This window comes from Bos taurus, chromosome 29 (assembly GCF_002263795.3).
Source record: "Bos taurus isolate L1 Dominette 01449 registration number 42190680 breed Hereford chromosome 29, ARS-UCD2.0, whole genome shotgun sequence".
Lineage (NCBI taxonomy): Eukaryota > Metazoa > Chordata > Mammalia > Artiodactyla > Bovidae > Bos > Bos taurus.
The window spans coordinates 23483320-23507110 of NC_037356.1; the positions used below are offsets into that span (position 1 = coordinate 23483320).

Below are 23791 nucleotides of genomic sequence, written 5' to 3' on the forward strand. Positions count from 1 at the left end.
GAGATGAATTTGAGCAAACTCCAGGAAATAGTGGAGGACAGAGGAGCCTGGCATGCTGCGGTCCAAGGGGTCGCAAGGAGTCTGACATGACTTGGTGACTGAACAACAACAATTTCATAGTCAGGTGATTCTCAATGGCTCCTCCATATTATATTGTTCTTCCCATCACTTCTCCATCTTAACCTCAAGAGTCCTTTATACTGTTTCTGTGAGATTTTCCCCCATCTACCTTACTAGAATGTAAGTATACCTGAGGGTTAAAGCAATTCTTACTTGTTTCTGTAATACCAGCCATCTCTTGATGACTAAATGTTGTGAATATCAGGCACACCACAAATATATTATTAAAAAGCACATGTTCTTTTTAAAATGAATTTATTTCTGGAGTCATGAAGCAAGGCTATTGTCTAAATAACTTGTTCATCAATCACAGAATTTCTTCGAGCTTTATTTTCTATTCAGTACTATTTGCAGTTTAACTTCTATTTTTTCATTGAACAAAGTACATTCAATTGTAATTATCCTTCCCAAATTTAATTTTGCTCTTTTTTGCCCAAAGCTATCAATGCTTTTGACCCCAGGTCTTCTCATATTATTTTTTAGTTCTCCCTGGTATTTGTAACTCCACTAAGGGCCATCTGTAGATTTAATTAACTTGTTGAATCCTCCTTCTTCCAGATCATTAATGAAGTTGTTAAATAAGTCTGAGTGCAGTGCTTATCTCTATGGTATCTTGATGGTCCTTCAACCCCAATTATGTACTACATTTCCCTCTGCCGTTTCCTCTTATTTATATTCCCTTAGTCATTTCTCAAACCATTGAAAGGCCTACTTCCAAATCATTTGAAATTACATTTCAAATGAAATTTCATATGAAATAGCTCTTGGATTTTTTTAAAACCTGACTTAACTATCCTTAGTGGAAAGGCAATTTATGGCCCCAATTTTCATAACATCCTGAGAATTTAAAGAAATAATTCAGTTAACATATTAAATAATGCTCTATTGGTCTTTGAAATTAGATAGATACTCTACTTCCAAAGGGGAAATGTCTACCTTTCCAGGAAGCTTCTTCTAATATTTTTTTAGAGAGAATAATTGTCATGATATATAAATTAAATTACATCCCTTCCCCCAATCTTCTCTATTCTGAAAGAGAAATATATTTTATATCCTCCAATGCCTCATTCTTTCGTTCTACTATTATTACATATACATTTCATCCATGGTTTATTTTGATTTTTCATCTATGAGTCAGAAACAATTTTAGAATTGAGGAGCTTAGTTCCAACTAAAGTTGATAGATTAAATACTCACATCTCCCACTCCTTTCTCCATGAAACAGTAATAAAATAATATTAAAGGCACGTTATGAAGGACATAAACCCTCAAAAGCAAAGGACATTGGAGAAGAGTCACGAGCAATAGAATTCTGGAAGCTAAAAAAGAGATGGATGAGAGTTAACTAACTCCCTCAGAAGGCCTAAGAAAAATGATTCATAACCTTCAGTGGAGAAGCCAGAAGAAGCCAGAAAGCAACGTGATTTACACCACAGAACACCGGAAGTGGTTGCATCAGCTGTCTCTGAAACTGCAGGGAATAGTGAGGCTAAGAGAAGAAAACTAATTGGAAAGATAAGTAATCAATTAAGATTCCTCAGAGACGCTCCCTCACCTCAGCCAGACTCCTGGCCTTCCTCCTGCCCCAGCAAAGACTGCAGTTTCCTTCTCAGCAGAAGGTACCACAGAAACTGGAAGGCAGCTGAGAGCAGAGACATTGCACGACAAACAAGGGGATTCCGTGGAAATACATATACTGAGTTCTGAAACCCTTTGCCTTATCTATCCCACCTGGCTCTCACAATGCTAGCATCCAAGTATAATTCTTTCAGAAATGTCACTGATCTCTTCCATTAGACTGGAAGGATCTTCTCAAAAAATCTCAATTGCTCAAAAGAATAAACTTAAAATCATTTATCAATATTACACATAGGTAAACTGAGTTTTCAACCAACTTCTAACACATCATTCATAAAAATGCACAGATAGCCAAGGTTACAAGATGTTTGAGAAAATATTTATGAAGAAAAGCTGCAGTTGAAACTGAAGTGAACAAGGGAAGATGGGGGCTGGAAATGGTAGGAGGAGAAAGAAAGGTGGAGAAAGAGAAGCAAAGAGTTCCAAATACTGCCCAGGTCTCTCTGGGCAGAGACCTGCAGTAGGATCACAGCTTTGAGAAAAATCTAAAAAAAAAAAAAAAAAAAATCAGTGTGGGAAAAATTCAAGATATTGATTATAACTTGAAATAGGAAAGGGACTCACGGGGAGAGTCCAGGTTGGAGTTTACACCAAGAGGCGCAGGAAACCATTTCACGTTTTTCATCGAGAAAAGGATTTGATTATATTTGCCTTTTATAGGGATTATACTATGAAACAGAAAGAACACTCTTTCATGAAGAAAGAACAGGATGTGGGACCTGAAGACTTGCCCTCTGCTATCATTCCAAACAAAATCTAAATGATGATGGTTTCGACTAGGCAAAAGAATAGAGAAAAAACAAATAGATTGTGATGATTGATTGAATGGGAATACGAGGAGAAGAAAACCTCAAGGATAATTCTGATTACATATGATCTAAAAATACCAGGGATGAAGGTGTGTGATTGACAACAATAATTTTCTCATTCTTTCTAAGATATTATCTTGATGACAGTATTTTGGTTTTGTAGACTAATATAAAACTAAAAGAGATTCAAGTATCTTTATTCAAAAGATGTTTTGAGCAACTGTTGTGTGCCAAGTGTTGCCCTAGTCCCTGGAAACACAGTGGCAATAAGACAAAAAAAACTCTTGCCCCATGGAGTTTATATTCTGGCCAGGTAGTTGGACCAGTCAAGAAAAGCATTACTGATGACAATACAACAGACAGAAAGGAAGAGCTATTTTAGTCAGGGCTGAGGGTCTTCCTGAGGAAGTAACACTTGAACACAAATCTGAATGATGTGAGGGAGCAGATCATGAAAATATTTAGGAGAAGAACATTTCAAACAACCAAACTATAAGGAAAATATAACAGGAAAACAAGGGATTCAGGTAAGGATGCTTGAAATCCACCCCCTGAATGGTGAGGACAGAGAAATAACAAGGAGAAGAGCTGAGAGCACGTCGAGTCATGTTGATCACTATAAAGATTTTTACTTTTACTGAGGAAATAGGGGAGCCGTGGAAGGTTTGGAGTAGAGAAATGACTGGATCTAATCTATGTTTCAGCATTATCCGCTGGACTACCATGTTATGATTACAAAGAGGAGACAGCTGTACAGCAGGGGACAGGAGAAGAGTTTGGAGGTTTTGGCCATAATCTATATTAAAGATAATGATGTCATGTGGAGAAGTGGTGGTAGTGATCATATGATGCTTGGATCCCAATATATCTTGAAGGCAGAGCAAAGATTTAGATGTGCACTGCAAAAGAAAAAAGTCAAGGACAATTTCAAGATCTTGACCCAGAGAATGGGAAAGGGTAGATTTCATCACCAACTGGAATGAGGAAAACTATGGAAGGGATATTTTGAGAGGGAACAGATCAGGAGCATTCAAATAATTAGCTACCCTCAAAAATCAATCTTTTCCATTACAAGCACACCTTGTTATATGTACTTTGTTTTATTATGCTTTGCAGACATTGTCTTCTTTACAAATTGAAGGTGTGAGGCAACTCTGTGTCCAGCAAGCCTATTGGCATCATTTTTTTAAACTGCCTTTGCTTGCTCTATGTCTCTGTGTCACATTCTGGCGAATCTCAAAATATTTCAGACTGTTTCATTACTGTTAAATTTGTTACAGTGATCTGTGATCAGTGATTTTTGTTCCCTTTGAAAATTGTTTTACTGAAGTATGGTTGATCTACAATGTTTTGTTAATACAGCTATTTTTTATGTTACTGCTACAACTCACTGAAGATGATAGAATTTTTGAGTAACAGAGTATTTTTAACTAAGATACATGCAGTGTTTTTTGAGATATAATGCTATTGCACACTTAGTGAATGTGTGCTCAGTCGCTTTAGCTGTGTCCAACTCTGTGACCCTATGGACTATAGCCTGCCAGGCTCCTCTGTCCCTGGGATTCTCCAGGCAAGAATACAGGAGCGGGTTGCCATGCCCTTCTCCAGGGGATCTTCCCCACCCAGAGACTGAACCTGGGTCTCCTGCGTCTTCTCTTTTGCAGGTGGATTCTTTACCACTGAGCCACTGGGGAAGCCCTGCACAGTCAGTAGACTACTGTATAGTGTCAAATAACTTCTATATGCACGGGGAAACCAAAAGACTTATGTGACTTGCTTAATTTTGATAGTCCCTTCATTGCAGTGGCCTGGAATTTGAACCTGCAGTATCTTTGAGGTACACCTGTACTTTAGTTAATATCAGATATTGGTAATCATTGGTAATATTCATTGGAAGGACTGATGCTGAAGCTGAAATTTCAATACTTTGGCCTTCTGATGAGACGAACTGACTCATTTGAGAAGACCTTGATGCTGAGAAAGATTGAAGGTGGCAGGAGAAGGGGATGACAGAGGATGAGATGGTTGGATGGCATCACCGACTCAATGGACATCATGAATTTGAGTAGGCTCCAGGAGTTGGTGATGGACAGGGAAGCCTGGCATGTTGCAGTCCCTGGGGTCTCAAAGAGTCGGACATGACTGAGTGACTGAACTGAACTGGACTGATTGGTAATCAACACGTAAGTCTATATGTGTGTTGTAGGCAGAGATAAGATTAAGGCAGAAGCCATCAATAAGGTGCATTTCAGTGACCAGAGTAGTTTAGAATGAGCTGGGATTTGAAATGTCTGAGGAGGAGGAGGAGGAGATAAAGCTGGAGAGGCAGGCAGAAGTTCAATCATGGAGGTCTTTAGATATCATGCTGTGGAAGATGGACTTTATCTTAAGCACTGAGGAGGTACTGAAAGGTTTTCTTAGCAAGATTAATAAAGTAATCTTCTAGAATCTCCCCTCATGGACTCAATCTTCTTGGCTAAAATTGCTGCCACACATAGATAACTTTAAGGTCTCTATAAAAATGGAGAATGCTTTAAAACCACATTAGTCTGCCAAGCTTGAAACTTATTATCTTTTCAAACACCACCAAAATGAATGCATAGATACTGCTCTTTGATTCAACACATTTTGGACCCAAGGCAACATTTTCAGGCAACTACCTTTTCTAATCAGTGCATCCTGTTAGGAGAAAGTGATGCAAATTGCATGAGTTTATATTCTTTTTTGGTCAGGCTAGTGGCTTCAATCTGGTTTTTTCCACATGATCTACAGTGCATTAAGTATACTTGGATACAAACAATTCCTGGATACTAGTTACCAAGAAAAATTTGCAATTTCTGGGTTCCAGTTGGTCATATTTTCACAGAAGCCTGGATTTCCTTTCTGTTTAGCCATTGTGCTTCAAGTTACAGGGGCTTTTGAATTTCCCAGGGCAGAGGATTAAAAATGAGCCTACGAACTCAACTCCTGACTTTCACAGTTTAATACGTATGAGCTTGCCTGGAGGGGAGGAAAAACTGCTTGTCATCTAAATAGTCAGGAATTATTTTCTGCATTACTAACTAGACAGGTAATCCCTAATAGCTTTCATATATTTGATGGGGAATGTCAATTTATTAAAATGATTGGTGCCCTTCACTTTGCTTCCTGGGAGGCAAGCTGGGACAAAACTACTGGAAACACACAGAATTTCTATACAATAGTATTCTTATGAATGGTATGCTTGTTAATGATATTTTTCTCCTTCATCTTCAACATGATAAACATTCACTTAGGTCTCTTTTAAATGAGATTTCAACTGGAGTCATTATGACTTGTGATCCATAAAATGAAGAGACGGGACCATGTGAAATGTTGGGTCTTTTTGTATACTCATTCATATATTCATTTACTAAATATTTGTTGAATTCAAATGCAATAAGTTATTAAGACTGGATGTTTCCTTTGTTAGAGTTCTGATATGTAATAATATGCCATGTTTCAAAGCTGAGTGCTAGACAACCTTTACAACACTCAAAAATCAGCTGTGCCTACATTAACTATTAACCACTCTCCAACTCTGTAAACAAAGACCTAGAAATTCAAGCAAGGGATGGCAATGAGGCCAGAAGTGAGGACTTGGTTAGAGAGAGCTACCTGGCATGCTTCCAGTTTCAGGTCACCCTCTCTTTTCTTTTCTCAGGAGCAAGAGGTAAGAATATCCACTGTAAACTCATCCCAGGGTGACAGTCTTCAAGCTTAATCTAGAAATATCCCCTCCATGGTTAGGTAATTGCTGTTGCTGCTACTGCTAAGTCGCTTCAGTCGTGTCCGACTTTTTGCGACCCCAGAGACGGCAACCTACCAGGCTCCCCTGTCCCTGGGATTCTCCAGGCAAGAACACTGGAGTGGGTTGCCATTTCCTTCTCCAATGCATGAAAGTGAAAAGTGAAAGTGAAGTCGCTCAGTTGTGTCCGACCCTCAGCGACCCCATGGACTGCAGCCTTCCAGGCTCCTCCATCCATGGGATTTTCCAGGCAAGAGTACTGGAGTGGGGTGCCATTGCCTTCTCCGGGTTAGGTACCTAGCAAATGGTATTTGACTTCTGCTTTAAGAGTCTAAATGTTAATGCCTGGGTCTGAGGCTGCCTCAGTCATAAAGTAGAGAATTTAAAAAAAGAACACCTTAAGAGAGAATTTCACTTGGAGTGAAGGAGGGGGAAAGTATCTCCTTTCCTGAAATCCTACAAAAGAGCTTCAGAGCATCACCGGAATCATGTTAATCTTGCAGAGCAAGGGAGCCACAAGAGAGAAGTGGCCTTTCACAAGCTCAGAGCTACAGAAAGATGAAAGGACTGTCATGCCAAGGGAACTTTATTTGGATGTCCCTCGTGACCAAAGACCCTCACCAGAGCACTTCACCGAAGACGAACTGGCAACTACATAGCTCTTATCCAGAGGGCCTCGATGCTACAAAACCACTGTACTGGATACAGGAGATCTTATTCTCTTTCCCATAAAATTATCTCACCTAGGGTAAGAGTCTTGACACATAGGCATTTTACAATACAATACTGAAAGAAAAAAGGCCAAGTGCCTCATCTCCGTACTGCAGACTTCTCAGACTGTGGCAGGCTGATGAGTGCAGTGTGCCAGGCACTGTACCACACGCTTTAAGTAGACTATCTCATTTCACCTCACAGTAATATTACACAGTAAGTAAAACTGCTAAAAATCCTGTTTGTAGTGGCAAACTGAAGCTTAGAAACATTGTATTACATATATATTACTGAATATTGAAAGTTGCCCAGTCATGTATGTGGGACCAGACATGAATGGGACCCTGTGAACTATACAGTCCATGGAATTCTCCAGGCCAGAATACTGGAGTGGGTAGCCTTTCCCTTTTCCAGGGGGTCTTCCCAACCCAGGGATTGAACCCAGGTCTTCTGCATTGCAGGAGGATTCTTTACCAGCTGAGCCACATGGGAAGCCCATTACAAACACACACACACACACACACACACACACACACACACACACATATGTATATGTACACACACACACATATATATATAAAACCTCCTGAGAGTCCCTTGGACAGCAAGGAGATCAAACTAGTCAATCTTAAGGGAAATCAACCTTGAACACACAGTGGAAGGGTTGATGCTGAAGCTGAAACTCCAGCATTTTGGTCATCTGATGCAAACAGTTGACACACGAGAAAAGTCCTGGACACTGCAAAGACTGAGGGCAGAAGGAGAAGGCATCAGAGGATGAGATGGCTGGATGGCATCACCGATGCAATGGCCATGAGTTTGAGCACACTCCGGGAGATGGTGAGGGACAGGGAGGCCTGACATGCTGTAGTCCATGGGGTCACAGAGTCAGACACGACTAGGTGACTGAACAACAGCAACATGGATAACCAATACCAATCCAATACCACAGATTCTGGTAAACACACTATACTATATGTGCGTGCTCGGTCATGTCCAACTCTTGCAGCCTATGGAATGTAGCCTCCCAGGCTCCTCTTATCCATGGAATTTTTCAGACAAGAAAACTGGAATGGGTTTCCATTTTCCTCTTCGAGAGGGTCTTTCCCACCCAGGGATTGAACCTCCTTCTCCTGTGTCTCTTGCATTGGGAGGCATATTCTTTACTATGAGCGCCACCTGAGAATTCCTTGGCAAATAGTGGAGTCCAACTAAAATTGAGCTAAAATGACTGTAAAGACTGTGCTCTTACTCCTATTTTTATATATTTTTCTTCTCACCTTAGGCGCAACAAAGATGTTGAAAGGCATATATAAATCAGTGTGCATAATCAAGTGGGAGATTATGGTTTATTGCTCACAGAGGAACATAATTTATTTAGCCTTGCACATTATCTGTTATGTTTAATTGCCCTTGAAAGCAGGTAATGTGATCAAGAGGCAACAGATTATTGGCAAGTGTATAAAATCTGGATTCAGTCATTCATGGGTGAGAACCTCAATTCCACTACTGACTGGCTTGAGTAACACTTATACCCACCCTCATATATGTTCCCAAGGGTGGGACTAGCTTTTCCTCATAAGAAATAACAAGTGCAAAAGGTCTGGACTCATTATCCATGGGTAATAAGCTGACGCAAGTTTCACTTCACAGAGGCTAAATAATTCATGGTGGCAGATCTCACAGCAGAACACAGGTTTCTGTCCTTCCATCTAGAATTCTTTACACTCTCCCAGGCTGCATCTTTGTAGTCCAGATCATGGTTTGTGAACCAAAGGCAACGTTCCCTACAGTTATACTTGAAATAACTTGAAAATTTGCTCTGTACTATGGAGATGAGAATGAAAAATGGTTTCAGGTATTTTTCCAGATGTCTGAAACCCTGTAAAACGGTGAGCCTGGCAGGACCATGAAGAGGGTTTTGAAATAGCTCCATGGAGTTCTGAGCGTTCAGAGCTCCATTTTGGAGCCATAGAGAAGTGCATCAGATCTTCAACTCAATATCTCCATCACAGCTGGAAAACTAATATGGAGTGGATGGAATTAAGATGAGGAGGGGAGTAAGATACTAGAAGTTCAGCAACTGAACCCAAGACTGAGCTACTTTAAATATGAATGACCTTAGTGTTAGCAGAGGGGGACTCCTCCCAGCCTCCACTGCAATGCCTCTCCTCTGTCATTCTCTTTTTTCCTGGAAATATTCACTGCAGGGAATAGTTCTCAAACAGATTTATACTCATATCACTTTAATAAAAATGTTAAGAGTATCTACATCCATCCTCGATGGGTTCAATTGGGTGGGCAAACTCTCAACTCCTGGTTTGTTTCATTCATTTGATTAGTCACTAAGTTGTGTCTGACTCTTTGTGACCCCATGAAGTGTAGCCACCAGGCTTCTCTGTTCGTGGGATTCCCCAAGCAAGAATACTGGAGTGGGTAAGAATTCCCTTCTCCAAGGGATCTTCCTGACCCAGGGATTGAGCCCACTGCATTGGCAGGGGAGTTCTTTACCACTGAGCTACCTGAGAAACCTAACTCCTGGTACTTCTTTTTATATGATGTCACAGAAGTCCTGCTTACTCTTTCCTGGGCATCTATTAGCTACATAACAATAGCGCAACGTTAATAATAGAAGCCTCCATTTGCTGAGCATGCATCATGTGTGTGCCATATAACCTGAGAAAACTCACCCTGAGAAAAGTTAAATAACTCTCCTAACTGTTATGAATTTGCACTCATTCTCCTCCCAAATGCCCTGCCCATGGTCCTGTGATACCCTGCAAGAAAATATTTTCTTCTCCATTTAGAAAATGGAGTTATTATCCACACTTGGAAAGATTCAAACATGTTCTCCAAAACAAAGGTGGGCAGAGTGATAGCAAATAAATGAAGAATTGTCTGCAGTGCAGGAGTCTCAGGACATGGGTTCTATCCCTGGGTCAGGAAGATCCCCTGGAGGAGGGCATGGCAACCCACTCCAGTATTCTTGCCTGGAGAGTCCCATGAACAGAGGAGCTTGGCGGGTTGCAGTCCATGGGGTTGCAAAAGCCAAATACGACTGAAGTGACTTAGCATGAACACTTGGTAGAGTTCCATCAAAATTGAGGCAAAATGTAAAATTTGGAAGAATAGACAAATTACTGTTTCTGACCATTCTTTTTACTTGGTAGATGGACCATATGCTCAAGGTAAACTGTTGCCCTCTGTCTACCTACCTACAGGGTTCTGAAGCACAGGGAAAGAATAGAAGAATTATCCTGCAGAAAGTCATTTCCCTTTAGGAAAGGCAAAACGTCGACAGTCTCTGAGAAAAATGAAGATCCTTTTCATGAGTTTTAAGTTCTCTTTATGTTAATCTTTTAAAAAATCATTTATTATAAACATAATTTATAATTATTGTAGAAAATTAGAAATTTCATATAAACTAAATAGAAAAAAGCAACTCCTAGAATTAATATCACAAATGGACAATGCTATTCAACTTCTTTGCTATTTATTAATTTTCAAGAAATAGATTCATAGATACAGGGAACAAACTGTGGTTCCCCAGTGGGAGAGAATTGGGGCAAGGACAGGAAAGGTAAAGGAGATTTAAAGGTACAAACCACTAGGTATAAAATAAATGAATGACCAAAATGATCTCCAGCACAGAGAATACAGTCAATATTTTATAGTAGCTTTGTATGGAGTAGTCTATGGATATGTCAAATTACTATGCTGTGCAACTGAAACCAATAAAACATTGTAAGTCAGCTATACTTCAAAAAAAAAAAAAAAAAAAGAATTTTCTAATTACAGCAAACCTAAAGTAATTGTAAAAATCCTGAAGAAATGCTTTACAAAATGCATTCTCTTAGAAAAGCTTATAATTTTATTAGTAGACAGACAGATATATATATTTAAAAGTGCTACATCTATTTCAGAACTTGTCAGGATGGGTGACTCTGCCTCCCTGGGGTATTTGACAATGTCAGGAGACATCTTCGATTGAACGGCTGGGGGTAGGTTCCTAATGGTGTTTAGTGGGTAGAGTCCAGCGATGCCGCTAAAAATCCAACAATGCATAGGACAGCCCTCTGAAACAAAGAATTATCTGTCCAAAATGTTAATAACGTCAAGGTGAAGAACCCATTCACTAGACAAGCTTGACAACTGAAGTTGAATCTCTTTGTTGCTTGCAAGTTTACTTCATAGAGGAGGATACTATGCTATTTTACGGTAAGTAACATATCTCTGAATTTAGTATAACTCTTTGATATTATATTTGAGAAGTCTCTAGGACAACTTTGGATTGTTTCATCTGGTCCTCTGTTCGGCTACATCAGTGTGGCATGATATCCTTTTAGCTCTCTAGGATGACAAAGAGATTTCACTCATGGACATTTTCCATCCTGAGAGTAATACAAATACTCTTCCTAGGTCTCCACTCATCTCTCTCTGTATACATCTCCATGTTAGGTGTGAAACCAAGTCAAGACCAAGCGCACAGAGAAGGATCAAAGGGTAGGAGAGAGGAGGGAACACAGGACGTTGTCCAGAAACCAAGGCAGGTGAAGTGTTTGCTTATCTTGAGTGGGGTGATGAAAAGTTTAAGTTTACTAAAATCTTATCAATATAAAATAAATGCAGAACTGTTCATCTCTGTGTTACACATCAAACATGAGTGTGATTTTCAACTTCATTATATTTCAGATATGCATTTTATGATTTATTGAATACACTTGAATTCTAAAAGGCTATCACAAACAATGAATAAAGCCAACAACAGGAGTCAAGGGCAAAGAAAATATTTTAAAAACTAAACATAAGTAGATTCTAAATAGCTCAAATGGGACCATTTAATTAGCCATAAAATTAAATCAAATCAAACATTTAGTGTAATCATGCCATAAGACATTGACAATGTATTTACATTTCTCCTTTGCACCTGTGTCTCACCACATCAAGCATCACTATTCAAAGGCAAGTGGAATTATTTAATGTTTACTGCTAATAGCATGGCAAAATAATTCCAACATGATACGATGCAGTTTTTAAAGAGTCCCATAATTCACATAGATCCCTTGCACATAATCGATTGGAAAAATATGTACTTTATCCAAAAGATCTCCCGGAATTAGAATACTGGTCAATATGGTTTTGCTACAAATGGAAGTTAATATCACATATATAGAAACCTTATTCTATTTTTTTTTCTTTACTGCAACTGTATACATTTTCAAGAGTAAGTAATTCTCAATCTCTACTTTAATATTCTTCTAGGAACCTATAACCTGCCAATGTCTGTCTGTCTTTTGCCTCTGGTCTTGATTTTCTCCTTTACCTTGATATTTTCTCTTCCACATTATGGACCAGAATGTAAGTACTGATTCAATCAGCCACTTATTGAGGAGAGGAAAGTACAGAGGTCAAATCAGCAAGCCATGAGAAACCATAATTAATTTTTCCTGGGCTGACACTGACTCAGCTCTGGTCTAAGATCAATGCTGTCCTCCAATTCTTTATGAAGTAAAAAGAAGAACTGCACAGTGGATTCTCTGTTAAATATCACTGTGACAATATAATAATGACTGGTTTATAACAAGCAAACTGAGGTGCTTGATGAAAGTATAAATTCATGGACCCTCCCCGACATATTCACCAGGAACCCAGATTTTATAGGAAGTTCATGCATTATCCCTTTGGAACACATGCAAGGGTTTATAATGTAGTTTGTGGAAGACAAGTTGAGTTTTATTCTCAATTCTAATACTGACTCCATAGAACTGCAGAAGTTACTTAATCTACCCACGCTTTTATCTGCCATCTACAAAGTGGGCATAATAATGTCTATCTCTTTTGTTTGTTCTAAATACTAAAATACTCCCTTAAAAGACATAATGCATAATTAGTACATGATAAATGGTATATCATTAGTAATATTAAAAATCCATCACCAACAATATTATATCATCATCACCATTCTGTCTCCATTAATTCCTATATTCTATAATGATTTAAGAAACGCATAGCAGTTTTAGAGCAAATAATGAGGAACTTTTACTTTAGTGGCTTTTATTTTTTTAATTTTGCTGCTGCTAAGTCGTTTCAGTCGTGTCCGACTCTGTACGACCCCATAGACGGCAGCCCATCAGGCTCCCCCGTCCCTGGGATTCTCCAGGCAAGAACACTGGAGTGGGTTGCCATTTCCTTCTCTGATGTATGAAAGTGAAAAGTGAAAGTGAAGTCGCTCAGTCGTGTCCAACTTTTAGCGACCCCATGGACCACAGCCCACGAGCCTCCTCCGTCCATGGGATTCTCCAAGCAACAGTACTGGAGTGGGGTGCCATTGCCTTCTCCGTTTATTTTAGAAAACCTAATTAAAATCTGATGTACTACAATACGGGCCTATGGGCTAAGCTCCTTTGCTTTTGACAAGAATCCTTCAGTTCCACATGGCAATTCTCATCTGCTCAGAGGCAGAACTTGGCTCTTTTATACGTCTTTTTTAAAAGACAAATCAAGTAACTTTTACTTAATAAATATGATCTAATTTGTTGATAATTATCACAAAACATGGGAACAATAATACACATTGTAGATTTCCTTGTTGAATAATGTATGTAGTTAAATTTTGACTCTTTTTAAAAGGATCAGGCTGCGTTAGAAATACACAGGCAGTACAATGTAATATGTCAAACAAGTTGGGGGATAATAAACATGCTAATTTAAAAAATTAGCATCTAAATTCAGAAACCTTTAACATGAAGGAAAGGAAGCAAGAGCTTTGCATAGATCTTTGGCATTAGATGAAAACATACTCCCCTCATCTAATAAAAAGCATGGTGACCACAGCATTATATTTCTGTTTTTCTAAGCTGTACTGTGAGAATGTCCAGTTGAGTGTGATATTCCAGACTTAGAAAAACATAACACAGTGATTTTAGCCTAATGAAACTCATGGGGAAATACACTGAAATATTCACTTTCACAAGGCATAAACAAACCTCTTGTTTGCACTGATACATACATACTGGTACATTGACATTGAATACCAATTTCATTAACATACAGGAGTACTTCTTCAATTGATAAAAGAACTGGATTTCACCAAATACTGCCCAGTGTAAATACTACATTTATAGAAAGCTGCACATAATGGACTCTTATTAATAGTAACTGGCTTATAATATCAGGTCCATGAATGATAACGTTCTTAGTAAACCACTGTTAGAATAAAATCGCAAGCACACCAATAAACCTGCTGCTGGAGTTATTTAATGCGCTATTACTCAAGGAGTATGTGGTTCGAATTTACATTCCGTGGACACAGCAGATTGTTACAGCTCTAGTGGTTGCCTGTGTTGCTACCCAATAGATGATAAGTGGGGCAGGTCAGTTCGTCAGGCTTTATATCTGCTGCTGCTGCTGCTAAGTCATTTCATTCGTGTCTGACTCTGTGCAGCCCCAGAGATGGCAGCCCACCAGGTTCCCCTGTCCCTGGGATTCTCCAGGTGAGAACACTGAAGTGGGTTGCCATTTCCTTCTCCAGGCTTTATATCTAATTAGTGCTAAAATGCACACTGCAAATGGTAGCAGGGAAAAGATTCGACTTTGCTAAATTAGACACAGTGGAGAGAGGGCAGATTAAGTTCTGTTTTCAGAGGGAGGATGTCTATGACACAGTAATCAAAAGGTACTCAGCTTTGGTAGAGCCACATCCACCAACACAATGCAATGTATCAGGTCAATCCACAGTACTACAGTCCTAGAGAAAGAGCTTCCTTACCTTTCTCGCAGTGGCTTCCTGTGAACCCAGAAGGACAGATACATTTGTTGGGAGCCATGCATGTTCCACCGTATCTGCAGCCTTCTTCGCAGAATGCTGTCACACAAAAAAAAAAGAGAGAGAGAGAGAGAGAGAGATTTCTCTTAGATAAAACAGCAATAAGGAAATTCATAGTAAATAGCTGCTGCTGCTGCCAAGTCGCTTCAATCATGTCCGACTCTGTGCGACCCCAGAGACGATAGCCCACCAGGCTCCCCCGTCCCTGGGATTCTCCAGGCAAGAACAATGGAGTGGGATGCCATTTCCTTCTCCAGTGCATGAAAGTGAAAGTGAAGTCACTCAGTCGTGTCCGACTCCTAGCGACTCCATAGACTGCAGCCTACCAGGCTCCTCCATCCATGGGATTTGCCAGGCAAGAGTACTGGAGTGAGTTGCCATTGCCTTCTCCGATAGTAAACAGCAGGGTTATTGAAACAATTCTTTGTTACACAGGGAATACATATCATTGGTGACACATGTAAAAGTTTCAGTATACAAAAAACAAATAAATATAATAATACCTATTTCACTTTTACATACAATCCATTGAAATAATGGATGTAAAGTACTTGATGCTAAACAGGAGCTCGTATGAAGAGGCATTAGGATTGCTGTTAATATGACTATTGATACACTTGAAATCAAAGAATATATTGAAGAACTAGAAAAACAGAGTTGGGATAAAGATGAAGGCATTTAATATATTATTTTATAGATACTCTTTTTACTATGCATTTTTATTACAATAAAAACATTTTTACATTGTTAAACTATTTTCAGTAGTCAATACAATTTCTAAAAACATAATAAAGTTAACTAATTGCTTAATTTTGAATATTTAAGATGTTTCCAACATTTCTATAATAAAAACAATGTCCTGTCCTTATAGAAAAAAGTGCATAACATGTTTTGAATTATTCCTTTAGGGAAAATGCCTCAATGGAAACATGCTAAAGATGGGTGGACTTCACTTAGCTTTTTGATAAGAATTGTGAAGTCATCCTAACCCCATCTCAGCACTACCCTGCTAACCTTCCCAGACCAGATTACACACTAGCAGAGCATAGCCCATAAAACTTTCCTCTGAAGTATTAAAAATAAATTTTATTTATAAATAATTGGTCATCATCACCTCTTCCATCAATTAGATTGCAAGACCAATCATCAGTTCAGTTAAGTTCATTCACTCAGTCGTGTCCAGCTCTTTGTGATCCCATGAATCGCAGCACGACAGGCCTCCCTGTCCATCACCAATTCCCGGAGTTCACTCAAACTCATGTCCATCGAGCCGGTAATACCATCCAGTCCTCTCATCCTCTGTCGTCCCCTTCTCCTCCTGCCCCCAATCCCTCCCAGCATCAGAGTCTTTCCCAATGAGTCAACACTTTGCATGAGGTAGCCAAAGTATTGGAGTTTCAGCTTTACCATCAGTCCTTCCAATGAACACCCAGGGCTGATCTCATTTAGAATGGACTGGTTGGATCTCCTTGCAGTCCAAGGGACTCTCAAGAGTCTTCTCCAACACCACAGTTCAAAAGCATCAATTCTTCAGCATTCAGCTTTCTTCACAGTCCAACTCTCACATCCATACATGACTAATGGAAAAACCATAGCCTTGACTAGATGGACCTTTGTTGGCAAAGTAATGTCTGCTTTTGAATATGCTATCTAGGTTGGTCATAACTTTCCTTCCAAGGAGTAAGCATCTTTTAATTTCATGGCTTCAATCACCATCTGCAGTGATTTAGGAGCCCCCCCCCAAAAAAAATATTAAGGCTGACACTGTTTCCACTGTTTCCCCATCTATTTCCCATGAAGTGATGGGACCGGATGCCATGATCTTCATTTTCTGAATGTTAAGCTTTAAGCCAACTTTTTCACTCTCCTCTTTCACTTTCATCAAGAGGCTTTTTAGTTCCTCTTCACTTTCTGTCATAAGGGTGGTGTCATCTGCATATCTGAGGTTACTGATATTTCTCCCGGCAATCTTGATTCCAGCTTGGGCATCTAAAATGGACTGGAATGGGTAAATTTAATTCAGATGACCATTATATCTACTACTGTGGGCAGGAATCCCTTAGAAGAAATGGAGTAGCCATTATGGTCAACAAAAGAGTCCAAAATGCAGTACTTGGATGCAACCTCAAAAATGACAGATGATCTCTGTTCGTTTCCAAGGCAAACCATTCAATATCACAGTAATCCAAGACTATGCCCCAACCAGTAATGCTGAAGAAGCTGAAGTTCAACGGTTCTATGAAGACCTACAAGACCTTTTAGAACTAACAACCCCAAAAGATGTCCTTTTCATTATAAGTGACTGGAATGCAAAAGCAGGAAGTCAAGAAATACCTGGAGTGATGGGCAAATTTGATCTCGGAATATGGAATGAAGCAGAGCAAAGGCTAATAGAGTTTTGCCAAGAGAATGCACTGGTCATGGCAAACATGCTCTTCCAACAACACAAGAGAAGACTCTACACATGGACATCACCAGATGGTCAACACCGAAATCAGATTGATTATATTCTTTGCAGCCAAAGATGGAGAAGCTCTATACAGTCAGCACTAACAAGACCAGGAGCTGACTGTGGCTCAGATCAGGAACTCCTTATTGCCAAATTCAGACTTACATTGAAGAAAGTAGGGAAAACCACTAGACCACTCAGGTATGACCTAAATCTGTATGCAGGTCAGGAAGCAACAGTTAGAACTGGACATGGAACAACAGACTGGTTCCAAATAGGAAAAGGAGTACGTCAAGGCTGTATATTGTCACCCTGCTTATTTAATTTATATGCAGAGTAGATCATGAGAAAAGCTGGACTGGAAGAAACACAAGCTGGAATCAAGATTGCCGGGAGAAATATTGAAAACCTCAGATATGCAGATGATACCACCCTTATGGCAGAAAGTGAAGAGGAACTCAAAAGCCTCTTGACGAATGTGAAAGTGGAGAGTGAAAAAGTTGGCTTAAAGCTCAGCATTCAGAAAATGAAGATCATTGCATCCGGTCCCATCACTTCATGGGAAATAGATGGGGAAACAGTGGAAACAGTGTCAGACTTTATTTTGCTGGGCTCCAAAATCACTGCAGGTGGTGACTGCAGCCATGAAATTAAAAGACGCTTACTCCTTGGAAGGAAAGTTATGACCAACCTAGACAGCATATTCAAAAGCAGAGACATGACTTTGCCAACAAAGGTCCATCTAGTCAAGGCTATGGTTTTTCCTGTGGTCATGTGTGGATGTGAGAGTTGGACTGTGAAGAAGGCTGAGCGCCGAAGAATTGATGTTTTTGAACTGTGGTGTTGAAGAAGACTCTTGAGAGTCCCTTGGACTGCAAGGAGATCCAACCAGTCCATTCTGAAGGAGATCAGCCCTGGGATTTCTTTGGAGGGAATGATGCTAAAGCTGAAACTCCAGTACTTTGGCCATCTCATGCAAAGAGTTGACTCATTGGAAAAGACTCTGATGCTGGGAGGGATTGAGGGCAGGAGGAGAAGGGGACGACAGAGGATGAGATGGCTGGATGGCATCACTGACTCGATGGATGTGAGTCTGAGTGAACTCCGGGAGTTGGTGATGGACAGGGAGGCCTGGTATGCTGCGATTCATGGAGTCACAAAGAGTCGAACACGACTGAGCAACTGAACTGAACTGATACAGTGGAAGTGAGAGATAGAATTAAGGGGCTAGATCTGATAGAGTGTCTGATGACTATTGATGGAGGTTCATGACATTGTACAGGAAGCAGTGATCAAGACCATCCCCCAAAAAAAAGAAATGCAAAAAGGGAAAATGGTTGGCTGAGGAGCCCTTACAAATAGCTGTGAAAAGAGGAGAAAAAAAAGCAAAGGAGAAAAGGAAAGATATAAGCATCTGAATGCAGAGTTCCAAAGAATAGTAAGGAGAGATAAGAAAGCCTTCCTCAGCGATCAATGCAAAGAAATAGAGGAAAACAACAGAATGGGAAAGACTAGAGATCTCTTCAAGAAAATTGGAGATACCAAGGGAACATTTCATGCAAAGATGGGCTCGATAAAGGACAGAAATGGTATGGACCTAACAGAAGCAGAAGATATTAAGAAGAGATGGCAAGAATACACAAAAGAACTGTACCAAAAAAGATCTTCATGACCAAGATAATCACGATGCTGCAATCACTGACCTAGAGCCAGACATCCTGGAATGTGAAGTCAAGTGGGCCTTAGAAAGCATCACTATGAACAAAGCTAGTGAAGGTGATAGAATTCCAGTTGAGCTACTTCAAATCCTGAAAGATGATGTTGTGAAAGTACTGCACTCAATATGCCAGCAAATTTGGAAAACAGCAGTGGCCACAGGACTGGAAAAGGTCAGTTTTCATTCCAATCCCAAAGAAAGGCAATGCCAAAGAATGCTCAAACTACAGCACAATTGCACTCATCTCACACACTAGTAAAGTAATGTTCAAAATTCTCCAAGCCAGGCTTCAGCAATACGTGAACCATAAACTTCCAGATGTTCAAGCTGGTTTTAGAAAAGGCAGAGGAACCAGAGATCAAATTGCCAGCATCCACTTCATCATGGAAAAAGCAAGAGAGTTCCAGAAAAAACATCTATTTCTGCTTTATTGACTATGCCAAAGCTTTTGACTGTGTGGATCACGATAAACTGGAAAATTCTTCAAGAGATGGGAATACCAGACCACCTGAACTGCCTCTTGAGAAACCTATATGCAGGTAAGGAAGCAACAGTTAGAACTGGACATGGAACAACAGACTGGTTTGAAATAGGAAAAGGAGTATGTCAAGGCTGTATATTGTCACCCTGCTTATTTAACTTATATGCAGAGTACATCATGAGAAATGCTGGGCTAGAAGCACAAGCACAAGATGCATCATGGCAAGTACTATTACCTGATTACTTCTGCTCTATATGGTACCACAGTCTCAGAATCTAAGCGCACAGTAGATGCCCAAAAAGTACTTGCTGAATGAATTAGCCTGTATCCTGCAGGATGTTCTGACAGAAAAACTCCAGTTCTAACAATTGTGCAATACTTCCATCCAAATACCTTACTGTAAAACCTTGCTGGATAACCAATAATTTCATGTTCTAAATGTACACAATTTCTCATGAATGAAGACAACTGCAAATTGTTAACACAGAATTTCTTTTATTTACATGAGAGTTCAGTGAGAAAATGCTTTTTTTTAAATTTTTAATTGGTATTAAAAAATGTCACCCTGGAAAAAGCCTCATGGATATATTTTGCCATCATCACATAAATAATGTGAATCTAATTTTTAAAAGCCCTATTATGTCTTTAGATCATTGAATGCTAGTTCAAGTACATAGAACTTCTCACAATATTGTCATTTTCCACATCATTTAAAGTCCTTTGGATGATTTAACATTCTGCAGCTTAGTAACTAATTGTGAGCTCCTTTGCTTCTGCCAGAGGATGTACAGTGGGTACCTTGGTTTTCAAATACCATTTCTTATATCCTGCATCTCAGTACCCTGTGACTAAGAAAACACTGGTTTAGGCAATATCTGCCTTAAGTATGTTCATAAGAAACTAAAAAATACACCAATATATACACAAACGTATAAAATCTCTCATTCCCCATATCACACTTGTGGGATCTGGTGACAAACATTTCAAGTAAGATACTGAGAGTAGTGCTCTGCTTCAAAGTTAATAACAGAACAGGAAAAAAATTTTACAAGCTAAAAATTACAGAAACCTGGTTAATGAAAGTTTCAAGTGGCACCCAAAGGAGGCAGGGGCTTGAAGGTAAGCTTGGGTTTCTTTGTGGCACAAAGAGCATTTGATCCAGATCTGTTTATACACATGTGCACGCATGTGCCCACACACACACACACACATGTGCACACTCAAACACAGAGCAGCAGACCTGATTAGGAGACTTGTTTCTGATTTATAATATGTGTGTGCTTTTGATTTACTCATCTCCTAAATAGAAACGATATTAGGAGCTTCTATAAAGAAAGCATGATATGTTTGTGATGTCCGAAAAATGTACAGATATAATAAACAGAGTGCTATGAGGATGAAATGAGTCAATATTTGTAAGGGACTTAAAATAATGTTTGGCAAACAGGGTTATGTATTCTGTTAAATAAAACCAACTGCTAGTGATACTGTTAGGACTGTAAATACGGACCAGGAACAAAGGTCCTAATACCCAGAAAATATAAACCCAACCTACAAGATGTTCAGCTTCACCAAGTGGGTTTCAGGCATTCATTGTTCTTCGTGCTTGATTTAGATTCTCCTAAGAGTATCACGATGGTGTGATCACTGACCTAGAGCCAGACATCCTGGAATGTGAAGTCAAGTGGGCCTTAGAAAACATCACTATGAACAAAGCTAGTGGAGGTGATGGAATTCCAGTTGAGCTATTCCAAATCCTGAAAGATGATGCTGTGAAAGTACTGCACTCAATATGCCAGCAAATTGGGAAAACTCAGCAGTGGCCACAGGACTGGAAAAGGTCAGTTTTCATTCCAATCCCAAAGAAAGGCAATGCCAAAGAATGCTCAAACTACCGCACAATTGCACTCATCTCACACGCTAGTAAAGTAATGTTCAAAATTCTCCAAGCCAGGCTTCAGCAATATGTGAACCATGAACTTCCTGATGTTCAAGCTGGTTTTAGAAAAGGCAGAGGAACCAGAGATTAAATTGCCAACATCCGCTGGATCATTGAAAAAGCAAGAGAGTTCCAGAAAAACATCTATTTCTGCTTTATTGACTATGCCAAAGCCTTTGACTGTGTGGATCACAATAAACTGTGGAAAATTCTGAAGGAGATGGGAATACCAGACCACCTGATCTGCCTCTTGAGAAATTTGTATGCAGGTCAGGAAGCAACAGTTAGAATATGACATGGAACAACAGACTGGTTCCAAATAGGAAAAGGAGTTCGTCAAGGCTGTATATTGTCACCCTGTTTATTCAACTTCTATGCAGAGTACATCATGAGAAACGCTGGACTGGAAGAAACACAAGCTGGAATCAAGACTGCTGAGAGAAATATCAATAACCTCAGATATGCAGATGATACCACCCTTATGGCAGAAAGTGAAGAGGAACTCAAAAGCCTCTTGATGAAAGTGAAAGAGGAGAGTGAAAAAGTTGGCTTAAAGCTCAACATTCAGAAAATGAAGATTATGGCATCCGGTCCCATCACTTCATGGCAAATAGATGGGGAAACAGTGGAAACAGTGTCAGACTTTATTTTTCTGGGCTCCAAAATCACTGCAGATGGTGACTGCAGCCATGAAATTACTCCTTTGAAGGAAAGTTATGACCAACCTAGATAGCATATTCAAAAACAGAGACATTACTTTTCCAACAAAGGTTCTCTAGTCAAGGCTATGGTTTTTCCTGTGGCCATGTGTGGATGTGAGAGTTGGACTGTGAAGAAGGCTGAGCACTTAAGAATTGATGCTTTTGAAGTGTGGTGTTGGAGAAGACTCTTGAGAGTCCCTTGGACTGCAAGGAGATCCAACCAGTCCATTCTGAAGGAGATCAGCCCTGGGATTTCTTTGGAAGGAATGATGCTAAGGCTGAAACTCCAGTACTTTGGCCACTCATTGGAAAAGACTCTGATGCTGGGAGGGATTGGGGACAAGAGGAGAAGGGGACGACAGAGGATGAGATGGCTGGATGGCATTACTGACTCGATAGACCTGAGTCTCAGTAAACTCCGGGTGTTGGTGATGGACAGGGAGGCCTGGCGTGTTGTGATTCATGGGGTCACAAAGAGTCAGACACGACTGAGCGACTGATCTGATCTGATCTGAAGAGTAGTAGCATGGAAACATCGGATTGTTGTTTATCAGTCGCTAAGTTTTGTCTGACTCTTTCCGATCCCATGGACTGCAGGATACCAGTCTTCCTTGTCCTTCACTGTCCCTGGAGTTTGCTCAAATTCATGTCCACCATTGAGGTGGTGATGCTATCTAGCCATCTCATCATCTGTCAGTTTCTTCTCCTTTGGCCCTCAATCTTTCCCAGCATCACTGTCTTTTCTGATGAGTTGGTTCTTCACATCAGGTGGCCAAATTACTGGATCTTCAGCTTTAGCATCAGTCCTTCCAATGAATATTCAGGGCTGTTTTCCTTTAGGATTGACTGGTTTGTTTTCCTTGCTGTCCAAGTGACTCTGTACAGTCTTCTCCAGCAACACAACTAAAAAGCATCAATTCTCTTGCATTCAGCCTTCCTTATGGTACAGCTCTCACATCCATACATGACTAATGGAAAACCATAGCTTTGACTACATGGACCTTTGTTGGCAAAGTAATGTCTTCGCTTTTTAATTTGCTGTCTAGGTTTGTCATAGCTTTCCTTCCAAGGAGCAAGTGTCTTAATTTCATGGCTGCAGTCACCATTCACAGTGATTTTTGAAGCCCAAGAAAATAAAGTCTGTCACTGCTTCCACATTTTCCCCATCTATGTGTCATTAAGTGACAGGACTGGATGCCATGATCTTAGTTTTTTGAATGTTGAGTTTTAAGCCAGCTTTTTCACTCTCCTCTTTCACTGTCAAGAAGCTCTTTAGTTCTTCTTCACTTTCTGCCATTAGAGTGGTATCATATGCATCATATAGGTGTTATTATTTATGTTATATGTTAACATATTTGAAATGAGTATGTAATATGCAACATATTTATGTTGTTATTATCCAAATAAAAATGGTGAAACAGGGGCTCTGACATCAAGTGCCACTGTAAGGCTGCACAGACAGTAAGCTGCAGAGCCAGGGTTCAAAGTCTTCTTTGCCTTCAAAGTCATGTAGATCACAGATATTCAATGACATTAAAAACTCATGCCTGACTTCAGGGTCTACTACAAAGCCACAGTCATCAAGACAGTATGGTACTGGCACAAAGACAGGAATATAGATCAGTGGAACAAAAT

The 23791-nt window shown here is 39.8% G+C and overlaps 1 protein-coding gene across 2 annotated transcripts in view; it reads right to left on the reverse strand.

Annotated features, from left to right (window-relative positions):
* The window catches only part of NELL1 (neural EGFL like 1), a 1045899-nt gene that overhangs the window by 227528 nt on the left and 794580 nt on the right, over positions 1-23791 (reverse strand). For both annotated transcript variants that reach the window (XM_024987478.2, XM_024987479.2), the window contains exon 15: positions 14813-14908. In XM_024987478.2, the coding sequence (XP_024843246.1) occupies positions 14813-14908 (96 nt within the window). The remainder of the gene's footprint in view (positions 1-14812; positions 14909-23791) is intronic.